Source organism: Taudactylus pleione, unplaced genomic scaffold, assembly GCF_031769625.1.
Source record: "Taudactylus pleione unplaced genomic scaffold, aTauple2 ptg000473l, whole genome shotgun sequence".
NCBI lineage: Eukaryota > Metazoa > Chordata > Amphibia > Anura > Myobatrachidae > Taudactylus > Taudactylus pleione.
In genome coordinates, this window is record NW_028284875.1 from 11,287,894 (window position 1) to 11,300,471 (window position 12,578).

A 12,578-nucleotide genomic window follows, 5' to 3' on the forward strand; every position below is an offset into this window, starting at 1 on the left:
GGAGCTGTGAGCTCTGAAGGTCCAAGGGTGTGGCAGTGTGTAGCAGCCGGCGGTGGGCAGTAGGACTCCCAGCAGTGAGGTAACTCTCTCCAGAGAGATGTAAGCGGCGTGTAGGAGGCTCACAATACTGAGCCGCAGCTGGTGGTCAAATCCTGTGCTGGCTCAAACAGGGCTCGGAGTTAGAGGAAATCCAGGTGATGTGTCAATCCACTGGCTGGATGGATCATGCAATAATGTAATGATGGGGCAGTTGAGTAAAAAATAAGTGGTCTCTGTATTCCTTAACGTGTTTCACTGCATAAAGCAGCTTCTTCAAAAAGGCAGAATAAGTAATTGTAGCATGGGCGGCTATATATACCCATTTTCATTAATGGACCACCTGTGAATCAACACCTGTCAAGAATCAGTGGCTGACAGGTGCATGTTAGAATTTTGGGCCTGATTAAGAGCCAAACGCTCTGACCAGAGCGCTCGCTCTGAATCAGGGCCCTCCTCCATGAAAATGGAGCGGCCTCCTTGCCGCTCGCATAGCTGTGGGTGACCACCCACAGCACATGCAAGCGTCCATGATGATGGTCGCGATGGTCTTGACCATCGCAACCATCGGGCTTGCGACAGAGACCCTGCGGTAGGGTCTCGCTGCCGCAAGCCCTGGAGTGATTTTGGCTCTATCAGAGCCACAATCACTCCCCCTGACATCACTAGTGATGTCAGTGGGGCCGGCTTCAGACGGTAGGTGTTCCCATGGGAACGCCTCCGTCTGGCAGGCACGACCCCGGCACGCCCACCAAAGGGGGCGTGCTGTCAATCAACATCGACAGCACGCCCCCTTTGGTGCGAGACCCGGAGCGATGGAGAGCCCGTCGCTCACCGGGTCTCGCGCATGCGCACGACGGAGCTCCCTCCGTCGTGCGCATGCGCAGTGGGGGAACATCGACCCGCTTGCGAGCATCCTGCACTCGCGAGCGGGTCTGAATGACCCCCTTTGTTGCCTAATTAATCGCAGTTCAAATACCATGTAGAGATACTAGACATATCAAATAAAAATAAATATGACAATATATAGTAGCACTACAGCACTGTATACAATTAATAAAAAGATTTTGCAAAAGATTTTTTGGCGTGTTACGATTAATAAAAATATTTATAAGTATTATATTGGCAAAAGTGGAAAAATAAATAAATGGAAAATAAAAAATAAAAAATAATAATAATAGACATCCATATAAGGAAATATATGAATAAAATCAACACATGTCAAAAAATTCTTATGAAAAATCATAAGACCCTAAAGACAGCGGCAAGCTCACAGCCATTACATAGCATAAGCAGTTAGCATGTGACATGTATATGCATGCATAAAACGAACCATTCCTACGAGGCACATAGATATAAACATTAAACATGGTATATAATAGATCATTAATATAAAATACAGTAATTAGGTAAAAATAATAATAATAATATTAATAATAACGACATATAATATGATAATAAACAAACCAAATAGATAATGAATACTGAGTCAGGGATACACTAATGTATGTATATATATATATATATATATATATATATATATATATATATATATATAGTACTATAAACTGGAGAGTTACAGGAAATAAACTTCAATGGACGATACGAAGGATTGTCAGATGAATTAAATGTGTGTACTGGTATTGGGACATATAGAGAGAGGGGAAATTGCTTTCAATGTTAATTAAAATAAGCCCTCCCCCGAAAATAAGCCCTATGGAGTTTTTTTGACCCCCCAAAAAAATAAGACAGTGTCTTATTATCGGGGAAACACGGTATGCACTGTGCTTTGACATTTTCACTATGTTATAAATGAATCACAATGTAAATGTAAATCACAATGTAAATACTAAACACAAAACTATTACAAACCAATATATATAAAAGGGTGACTGCACAATATTTTTGTGAATATACATATATCATTTCATGTGTTGTAATCTTGCAGATTCACTTTTCAAAATCAACACACACTTTATAGTAGAAGAAACCACTTTATGACCCTCTGTAACAAAACAGGGTGGTGGTACCATGAAAAGGATTAAGCGTAGACGCACCCCCACTGCTAAATTCATCCTCCTTCTCATCAACGTTTATTTATAGGACACAACACATTCTGTATGCTGGACAATGAACGTGCAGCATTTACATACATGGATATAATAACACATACATTAATAGCCATAAATTTGCAATTATAGCTACCATGGACACAAATATGACTTCAATGTGTGTAAGGGAACAAACAGCAAAAGATTCTACTAAAGACATGACATCAGGACAGACATAAGACATAGAGCCGTATTCAATTTGAGCCGAGCCGCGATACTTTTCGCGGTCCGGACTTTTCGTCTACAACGCCTGTTCTGCAGGCGGAAAAGTATCGCGCACGTGCCCGCTTATCCCCGTATTCAATTTCAAAGTACGTGAAAACGGGACCCGGCGAAACTGAAACAGGTGAAAAGTACTGTGAGAAATGGGGAAATAAGCCTGACACCCCCCCAAAAGATGCTCTGACATGGGGGTTCACTAAGGTACCCTCCGATTTGGCTTACTGAAGGTATTTAGTGCTTTTAAACGGGCTCAATAGCTGCTAAATAGCATTTTTCTATACGTGGTGCAGAATAGTATTCAAGAGTATTTTTCCCTGAAAATAACTTATCCCTGCAAATTTGGGGTACTTGAAAATGGGGGCCAGCATATTTAAAAGTTGCTAAAGTAGAAAAAATTGTGAAAAATAGACCTGCCGCAAGCACCTGCACTCAAAAAAACATTTGGGGCATACTTGGGGACCCCCCCCCAGAGTCAAGTTCGCTAGTTTTTAACTTTGTACCCCAACTTTTTTTTCCCACCCCCTTTTTCAAAGTAATTTTTTGGGGTGTCCTTAAGTGGTTTTGTTTTGTACCTTTGGGGGACTGTCTGAAGGCTGCAGGGGGTTCCCACAATGTTGCACAACAAAACCACAATTCTGCACTTTTTTCCGCCTGCTATTCATAGGCAAATTTTTTTGCCTAGTACATTGCATTGACTTTCTGCCTAGGCGGAAAGTCTTTCGAATTAAATACGGGGTAAAAGGAAAACAGGCGAAAATGACGTCATCGGCGAAAAAGTATCGCGGATCCGGACTTTTTGCCTCAAACTGAATACGGGCCATAGTGTAGAAAGGACCCTGCCCATAAGATCTTACATTCTAGAGGTAGGGGGTAATTACAGACAGTATGTGCAAATAAGATACAAGTGGATGTGGTAGATTGAGGAAACAGAAGTAGACATGAGATTCTACGGGGGGTATTCAATTTGGGAGCGAAAAGTCCATGCTGGACTTTACGCTCCACATCGCAGGTTTTCCGGGGATAAAGTATCGGGCGCGTGCCCGCTTTATCCCCGTATTCAAATAGGAAGCAGCGAAAACGGGAGCCGGCGGAAAGGTATCGACAAAAATCGGGAATTTTCATTAAATGTCCCTGGGTCCCCCCTAAAGATGTCCAGACATGGGGGTTCACTGTGGGTACCCCCATTTTAGCGTGCTGAAGCAAGTCGGGGATTGTAATAACCGTGGCAGGTGCATAAATGCGGCTATTGAAGAAGTGGCGAATAGCACTTAGGTTTTTTTGGGGGAAAAATAACGTGTTCCATCAAATTTGGGGTACATGAAAATGGGTGCAAGCATATTTTAAAGTCCCTAAAGATTCTTCAAAAATGCACCTGCCGCTACACCGGCAATGAAGAAAACACCTGCCGTCTAGATTTAATTTGGCTTTTTTATAACTGTGTTCTGTATTTTTTTATTTCACCCCAAATTTAAAGGTAATTTTTTGGGGTGTCCCATTTTTGTTTTTTTTTGCCACATATCTTTTTTAGGGGACATTCCCAGGAGTGCAGACTATTTTTTTAAGCCTGCACTCCTAAACCCCAATTCTGCACTTTTTTCGCCAGCAAAAGGCTGGTGAAAACTTATCCCCGTTTTTTACATTGACTATTCCAGCAGTTCTCAAACTGTGGGTCGTGACCCCAAAGTGAGTCGCGGCCATCTCAGCTTGGGGTCGCGACTCACATGGGGTGAGGTTGATGACCCCTCTGAGGAGAGTGAAACCAGTTGAACTGTCTGTTATTTCAGACTCCTCAGATCACCTGCTGAGAGATCCGAGGAGTCATCAGGCAGCCCCGTTCCACCCAGTGCTCAGCTTCTCTTTTCCTCCTGCCCAGCAGCAGAAACTGACAAACAGGCAGCAAGCCTCAGCAGCAGACTCAGAGGAGCCAGCTGCCAGACTCTCTCTGCAGTCTGTGCAGATGTTGTTAAGTAAGTGCAGCCTGGGGGACCACTGCTGCCAGGGTGGGAGGACACAGAATGTGTGTTGATTGCTGTGTAGGGAGAATAAAGTTCCCCAGGAGGAGGAATGAGGGGAGTGCTGAGCACAGACCCTATGGGGGAACATGGGAGCACACAGTGTGGGAGCTGGAGGGGGGGAGGGAGGGGGGGACATTAAAAAACATATTAAATACCCATTGCCTCCCCCGTCATCCACGGCCTCCCCCATGAAACACACTGCACCCTCTGTATTTCTCATCTACCACCTCCACCTGTTACCCACTGTGTCCTATGTCACCCTTAGCCTCCCACTACCTCCCCAGTCACTGACTGTCTTCCCTGCCACCCTTTGCTGCTCCTTGCCACCCACTGCCGCCTCCTGTAACCCACTGCCATCCTATGCTTCTCCTTTCCACCCACTGCCTCTCAGTCACCCACCGACACCCTCTGCCTCCCTCTGTCACCCACTGCTTCTCCCTATTACTCACTGCCTCCTATGTCACCTATTGCCTCCCCAGTCACGGTCTGCTTTTCCATACCATGATCTGCCTCCACCCTATCACCCTGTCTCTCCCTGTCACCCTCTGTGCCTCCCCATGTGAGCCACTCGTTATCCATGTTACCCACTGCCTCCTATGTCACCCTTTGCCTCCCCAGTAACCCACTGTCTTTCCTGAAACCCTTTGCTGCTCCATGCCACCCACTGCCTCTCTTTCACCCATTTCCTCCCCGTCACCCACTGCTTTACGCTGCCACCCACTGCCTCCCACTCACCCACTGCCATTCTTTGCTTCTCCCTGCCACCCACTGCCTCTACATCACCCGACATCCTCTGCCTTCCCGTCACCCACTGCTTCTCCCGATTACCCACTGCCTCCTATGTCACCTATTGCCTCCCCAGTCACCCTCTGCCACCAACACCCCCTCTTTTTCTCCGTGTCACCCACAGCTTCTCCCTGTTATCCACTTCCTCCTACTTCACCCTTTGCCTCCCCAGTCACCCACTGTCTCCCCAGTCACTCTCTACCTCACCTTGCAGGGACAGGGGCTTCGAAAGGAGCTCGTCCCTGCAATTTCTAAATGAAATTATCGCATTAGCGCAGTGGCGTAAGTTCTTACCAGATGCCCGGGGGCAAGTTATAATTTGGTGCCCCCCTAAAACAAAAGGTAAAATAAATGTGGTGCATATCTATCACGTATGCACAAAAACACTAATATAGAATAGCCTTAAGTGGGGTGACTGTATTGTGGGAAATAGAGGAAGGGCCTCCATTGTCTCCCATAGTTCTGCCCCTGCATTAGCAGATACCTCACTTCAGTTTTGCGTCTCCATAGTGCTACTGTGCATGAGCGGTCTGCTGACCATGCATGTGTGGCAGTCAATCTGCAGTAACTTGCTGGGGTCCTGTAATAATTTTTATTGTTAGACGGGGTCCCAGAGCAAAAAAGTTTGAGAACCCCTGGACTATTCGCACCGGCGAAAAGTCAATGTAATTGAATACTGGGATAATTGAAATAAGCGAAAATGACGTCATCGGCAATAAATTATCGCCGATAACAGACTTTTCACCCCATATTGAATATGGCCCTAGGGGGTAAATTTACTAATGTCGAATGCGGCAAAATCGTCCGATAAATGCATATTCAGAATTTACTAAAGGATAAGCTCTGCCGACTTTGCTCCATTCCATGTCTAAATCTCGGCTGAGAAAACCCGCAAATCAGACGGTAACATGTTTTCGGACAAATAGACCATCAATCCAACTCAACAGCATTTTGCCATAGAAAGCAATAGGACCGTGAAATTTACTAAGGATTCGTATTGTCAACACGGGCAATAAATAGTGCAAATCAGCAGCAGAAGATGCCATAAATAGAATAGAAAATAAGAACCCTAAATAGAAATCTCAAATAGAACAACTTTTTCTATTCGAGTTTCATATCTCAACCGACACAGATGCATGCACAGATCAGTGAGACCCGTGATATATGCATCTGCAGGTCTCACCATTGACTTCAATGATGGGAACGGCTCATTGGCTGAGAGGCAGATGACTTGCCTCTCTCAGCCAATGAACGCTCAGCATCAGGATTTCTACAGTATAGTGAAATCCCACGGCGGAGCGGTCATTCGGGTGGTACTGTCCTTAGAGGACGGTACTAATATCCGCTGGTCCGGGATTTTAATTTTGTTTTTTGCCAAAGCCCATGGAGGCCTACATGGACAGAAGAGGATCCACGCGTAGGAGAAGGTGAGTATGCATTTTTTTTTCAGGTACCTTATGGATTACCTACTTGGAGAAGGGATATATAGGTGAGTATGTGAGATAGTGAGTGTGAATGTGTGTGTGCATGCATGTTTTATTAAACTTGTACTGTCACAGTGTGTGTTGTTTTTTTTTTATATTTCTTTATTGCGGAACTACAGGTACCAGCGGGCCAGTAATGAACCGCATGCTAGTACTTGTGGTTCTCCTAGTACAGCAAAAGACAATATTTTTACTACTATCAATTGCACCACACTAGATAATCAACCCGGCACCCACCGCTACAGTGTAGGCCATGGAGGGGGGACCCATTTATTGGGGGGTCCCAGCTCTCCAGGGATCCCCGGCCTGGGCTGACTAGCGGTCAGGGCTAATGCTTTGGCTGGGGAACCCAGTGAAAGGGTTAAACTGGCTGTGGCATTACCCCCACGCTACAAAAACTTTGGTGCTGGTTATGGAAATTACAGGGGACCCATACGCTTTTTGTCCCCTGTATTTCCAGAACAAGGACCGGCTCACAGCCCAGTGTTGATTGCGCTAAATACAGGGGACCTCTACGTCGTTTGTCCCCTGTATTTTGGCAACCAGGGCTGGTTCTAATTAGCCTGGTGCTGGTTGTGCTTAATACAAAGGACCCCTACATTGTTTGCCCCCTGTATTTAGCACAACCAGAACTTAGGTCTCCAAAGCCCGGTGCTGGTTGTTCTTTTAGGGAGGGGGCCACGCCATTTTAAAAAAAAATCCTTCTGTATTTTGATACATTTGGGCAGTATTTAATTTCATATTGCCACTAATAGCAGCAAAAAATTATAACTATCAGGTCTCAAACCCGATAATTGATATATATGCCCCAGAGTGAGGACTGTATTGAAAATGTAACTAATTTGTTTTGGAATACAAAGGTTGTGAAATACAAGGTTTCCTAGTTCTCATTTGCTCTTGTGATTTAATCTCATTGCAATCTGTATGTTAGTCACATTAGCTATCTTACCTTTATGGAATTACTGCAGAAGATGTATAAAATGGCAACTGCAAGAGTGCTCCGAAGTAAACTGTAAAGTGCTGACACAAGTCCAACTGTTGCTGCAATACAAAATCAACCATCACAATATACATCATTTATTTTAGCTAGATTTCTCATAGCTAAATAAGTTTTGTATTTGGTAGTCTATATTAGTATATAGTACTGTTGAAAATATTTTCTTTTCTTGTAAAACCAGTACTGCTCAGTGGAAATACGCACTCAAGGACATTTATGAAATCTGGCGCACATTAGAAAGTGCTGTACATTATCCCCAAAAGTCCTCATTTTTGTACATGTATGTAAGTACATTAAAGGTAGGCAACATCTGACTAACCAGCAATTAGGATACTACAAATGCCAGCATTGGTCTGATACTCCTTCCCCACCCCCAACAGTTTTGGATTTGGGGGTGATTCAGCTTTGGACTGATTGCAAAGCTGCACCCAGGCAGCTTTGTAATTCCGTCCTTGCTAATATCCAATTGCAGCAGGAGGTGTATCACCGAGGTCGCAGGCTGGGACCACCATCACGTCCATCTGAGGCTTACTCAGGCTGGCCGGCTTGCGAGGCCTGGATACTGCGTCCGTAGATGCAGTATGTGGCCTTGCCACTCCTGGAAAATACTGCTGACACGCCCGTTTCAGGGGATGCCGTCCATCACTTAAATGCACCCCCGCACTGCCCCTAAAATGCCTCTGTCAGTCAGGCAGAGGCATAGAAGGGTCTGCGCATGATCACACAGAACCCGTTCTGCACATTCGGAGAACTGGTCCTGCACACAATAATCGGGAATCTGCGATTAGTCCATGAACCTGTGAATGATATGCTCATTTACACTTACAGATATCTGGGTTTTAAGTAACTCTGCTATCCTCCTTATATACCTGTGGGTGTAGTATGTATAATGTCTGACCTAAAGTCAGTGTGTTTGCAGTGCAACTGAATGTGTATTTGAAAGTGTAAGTGAATGTGTGTTTTCTTGTCGGCACGTGCATGGCCCAACATACAGCATACACATTAGGCGATTTTGACAATATATTGGACCAATACATTGGCCAAAATATCGTCTAATGTGTACCTAGCTTAAGACGCCAGGGACAGTACCACTGCATTAAATGAGACAGTTGATGCCTCCCATACGCCCCATTAACAGTCGCAACACATCTGCCTTTCACTCGCCAGCCCCTTCCGTTGCATCCCACAAATGCTCACTACCTGTCAATCATTCTGCATCCAAGTCCACACTGCAACCACCATTCTAAAGCCATCATGATACAGATGCATACGCAGTACAAAAAACATTGGCCAACTGTGAAAATATCGGCACTGTGTTCACCTCAGAATTAGGCCCTGTGTGTATTGATGTGTAACTGCATATGTTAAAAATCTATCTATCACGGTAGTCTACTATAGGTGCATTTGAAACTGGATACAAAGGAATACCTCTGGGATAAATACAGAATTAATTAACAATTGTAAAAGGAAACAATATGCATATATTACTTGTAATAGGTAAAGTTAAAACTACATGCATTAGGGCACAGGTTCTCAAACTCAGGACCCCAAACAGTGCATGTTTTCCAGGTCTACTCACAGAATCAAAGGTGAAATAATTATCTCCACCTTTGGATCTTTTAAAATGTGTCAGAGATTAATGAATACACCTGTGCTCCTGCTGGATGAGCTGGAAACTATGAACTGTGTTGAGTCCTGAGGACCGAGTTTGAGAACTCCTGCATTAGGGCACAGGTTCTCAAACTCAGTCCTCAGGTCCCTAAGCAGTGCATGTTTTACAGATTTTCTCACAGAATCACAAGTAATTCGCTCCACCTGAAAATCTTCTAAAATGTGTCAGTGAGTAGTGAATACACATGTGCACCTGCTGGATGACCTGGAAAAGTGTGACCTGTGTGGCGGCCTGAGTACCACTCTATTAGGTATTACATTATTGACTCATTCTGACCAGTTAACGTAACATATAACGTAACATAGTCATACAACTACAGAAACAAAATAGATAAATAGTAGTAAATATCATTGGAATGTCCTTTGTCAATCAACTGTGTACAGAGTAACCTCTTTGTGGGGGCACGCTCTGAAAAATGTATAATGAATAAAATATCTTTTATTTAGTATCAATTAAAAGGTAACTTAACAGTAGATAGCAAGGAGTTGGAAAATAAGGAATTGCTCCATATGCTGGGCATACACTATACAATTATCTGTCAAATATCTGTCCAATCTGGTTGGTTGGAATGAAAACCTAGTAGTGTATGGGAGAAAATGACAATCGACCACTAGCTGACATACACTGGAAAACAAACAAAAATGGTCGTTCTCAGACAAATTGGTTAAATCAAGTAAATGTAACCAATTTGAACAAACAGTTTTGTCCATGTTCCAGTGTTTAAGGTCATATAGTTGATTGTCATTTGCTCCCATACATTAAGAGGTTTTCATTCTAACCAGCAAGAATGGACAGATATCTGACAGATAATTCAATAGTGTATGCCCAGCATAAATTGACCAAAATGGTTCCTTAATGCAAGAATAATTTTTAACAAATAAAGATGGGTGCGCGACTCGCGTCATGCGTGCGCACTAATATGAAAGAGGATACATCTGTATGCTAAATTGCTGTGTTCAAATAGACAGACACAACAACACCTATCTCATAAATGGCTCTTTTAGGAAATTAATTTAACCCTTTAATTTAAGAGTTTTTGAAGCATGAATTTACAGCCGACAGATCTACAACTGCATGATGCTAGAATGGCAGCATGGGCCAGAATCTCTTTAATGATTGTTTCCAGCACCTTGCTGAATCCTTCATTCTGTTGTGGTCCAATGTACTGTAATTCAATGGGAACATGGTAATTAATTTGGGAAAGCAGAATATGGAATAGATGGGCAGCTACTGAGGAGTGCTCAACGCAAATTAAATTAACGTCAAGTCAGTTAATAACCGGGCAAATAATTAAGTGGTCTCTTGTCTGTGATAGGCTGAGCGGGATCTTTGTTCTTTAATAAAAATAAATATTATGTAAATTTAAAATGTAGTTTTGCCATTAGAATGTTAAAAAAAAATAAAAACATTTAAAATCCTGTCACATCTGACCTGTATCTTAAGAGTATTGAAATAAGTTCTTGTTTCTGCATGAATACTTCTAGGGGTATATTTACTAAAGTGCGGGTTTTTAGAAGTGGAGATCTAGCACCTTCTAAACATAATAGCTAGAATCTGATTGGTTGCTATGGGCAACATCTCTACTTCTAAAAACCCGCACATCAGCTAAATAGGTATCTTCCTAACCCTCCTTGCAATGTCACCATGATACATTACCAGGGAGGAATTTCTGCAGTCACCCCTAAAAGTAGAAGTGCTTCTATTTCTTTTTTCTGTCTGGACAACCGGGTACTCTCTCACCTTCGGTCCACTGACTGAAGATTTTTGTTACATGAAAAGGAAGCAGAAGTGCCTGGATTACTGTATCCAGACTCTACTATACTATTAATGCTAAATTCTGCTGTTACTTATGATATGATTCTAACCATTGATACCATATTATTTACCATATTCACTTATAATATATATGTTTGTCTGTATTATGATGCTTCTTCAGACTACACACAGTCATATATTTATTTATGACAATTATGTTTGCCTATATTTGACTTTACCTGAATAATTCCGGTCTAAGTGTAGCTGTACTAAATTGGAGCTGTCTATACATTTAAGGCTTATGAAGTGAACATTATGCAAACCTATATTTTTGGGTTGTCACTAATAACACTTTTACACTAAAGTCCTGGGTCTGACCCGGTATTTGGAACATGTTTCCAATCCTGGTCAGACTTGGGACAGACCCCGTTCCCACTGCAGCGCCAACCCGGGTTATTACCGAGGTCGGAGTCGTTCACACTGCACATGGGGGCAGTGGAACTGCTCTCCGAGAAACCTGGAAGTCCCCATGCTGTAAATGGGATGACCTTGGTTACCCGTTTACAGTGGCGTAACTTGGGGGAGGCGGCCGGACCACTACTGAGGGCACTGTATAAGGGGCACTACTGGGGGTGTTGCATAAGGGGACACTGTATAAGCGGCACTACTGGGGGCACTGCATAAGAGGCACTACTGGGTATTGTATAAGGGTGCACTACTGAGGGCACTGTATAAGTAGCACTACTGGGGGCACTGCATAGGGGCACTACTACTGGGGGTACTGTATGATGGGCACTACATAGGCGGACCACTACTGGGGGCACTGTATAAGGGGCACTACTGGGAGCACTGCATAGGGGGGACCACTACTGGGGGCAGGGCCGGCAACAGAAATCTTGGGGCCCGGTACACAATGTCTCTGGGGGCCCCCCCTACCCACAGCACCATCCTCCTCGGCCTAAAAACCCTGAACCCCCACACAGCAAGATGTATTTATTAGAAAATTTCAGGACAAAGGTGGCAGGGAAAGGAAAGAAGTGACAGGGACAGGGTAAGGACAGAGGTGACAGGACCAGGACAGAGGGGCAAGGATAGACGTGAGGGTCGAGACAGAACAGTGGGGACAGGAGAGAGGAGTTACAGGGCCAGGAAAAAGGGGACAGTGGTGACAGGACCAAGACAGAACAGAGGGGACAGCAGAGAGGGGTGACAGGGCCAGGAAAGAGGGGATAGGTCCAGGACAGAGGTGACGGCAGGAAAGAGGGGACAGGACAAAGAAGTCAGGGGAGGACAGAGGGGACAGTGCCAGGGCAGAACTCCCCTCATCTTAGGCTCACATGGCACCAACCTCCCTTCCCTTACTGGGCACACAGAGCAAACCCTCCCTTAGTGGCCAAACTTAGAACCCCCCCTTCCCTTACTAAGCAATCTTATCCCCCCTGGGTACACTTAGCCCCCCCCCCAATCTGGGCACACATAGCACAAACACATCCTTTTAAT

The 12,578-nt window shown here is 44.2% G+C and overlaps 1 protein-coding gene across 1 annotated transcript in view; it reads right to left on the reverse strand.

Moving 5' to 3' along the window:
* Nucleotides 1-12,578, reverse strand: part of PCNX2 (pecanex 2) — a 449,190-nt gene that overhangs the window by 255,423 nt on the left and 181,189 nt on the right. The window contains exon 15 of the mRNA XM_088448947.1: nucleotides 7,604-7,695. Coding sequence (XP_088305073.1) covers nucleotides 7,604-7,695 — 92 coding nt within the window. The remainder of the gene's footprint in view (nucleotides 1-7,603; nucleotides 7,696-12,578) is intronic.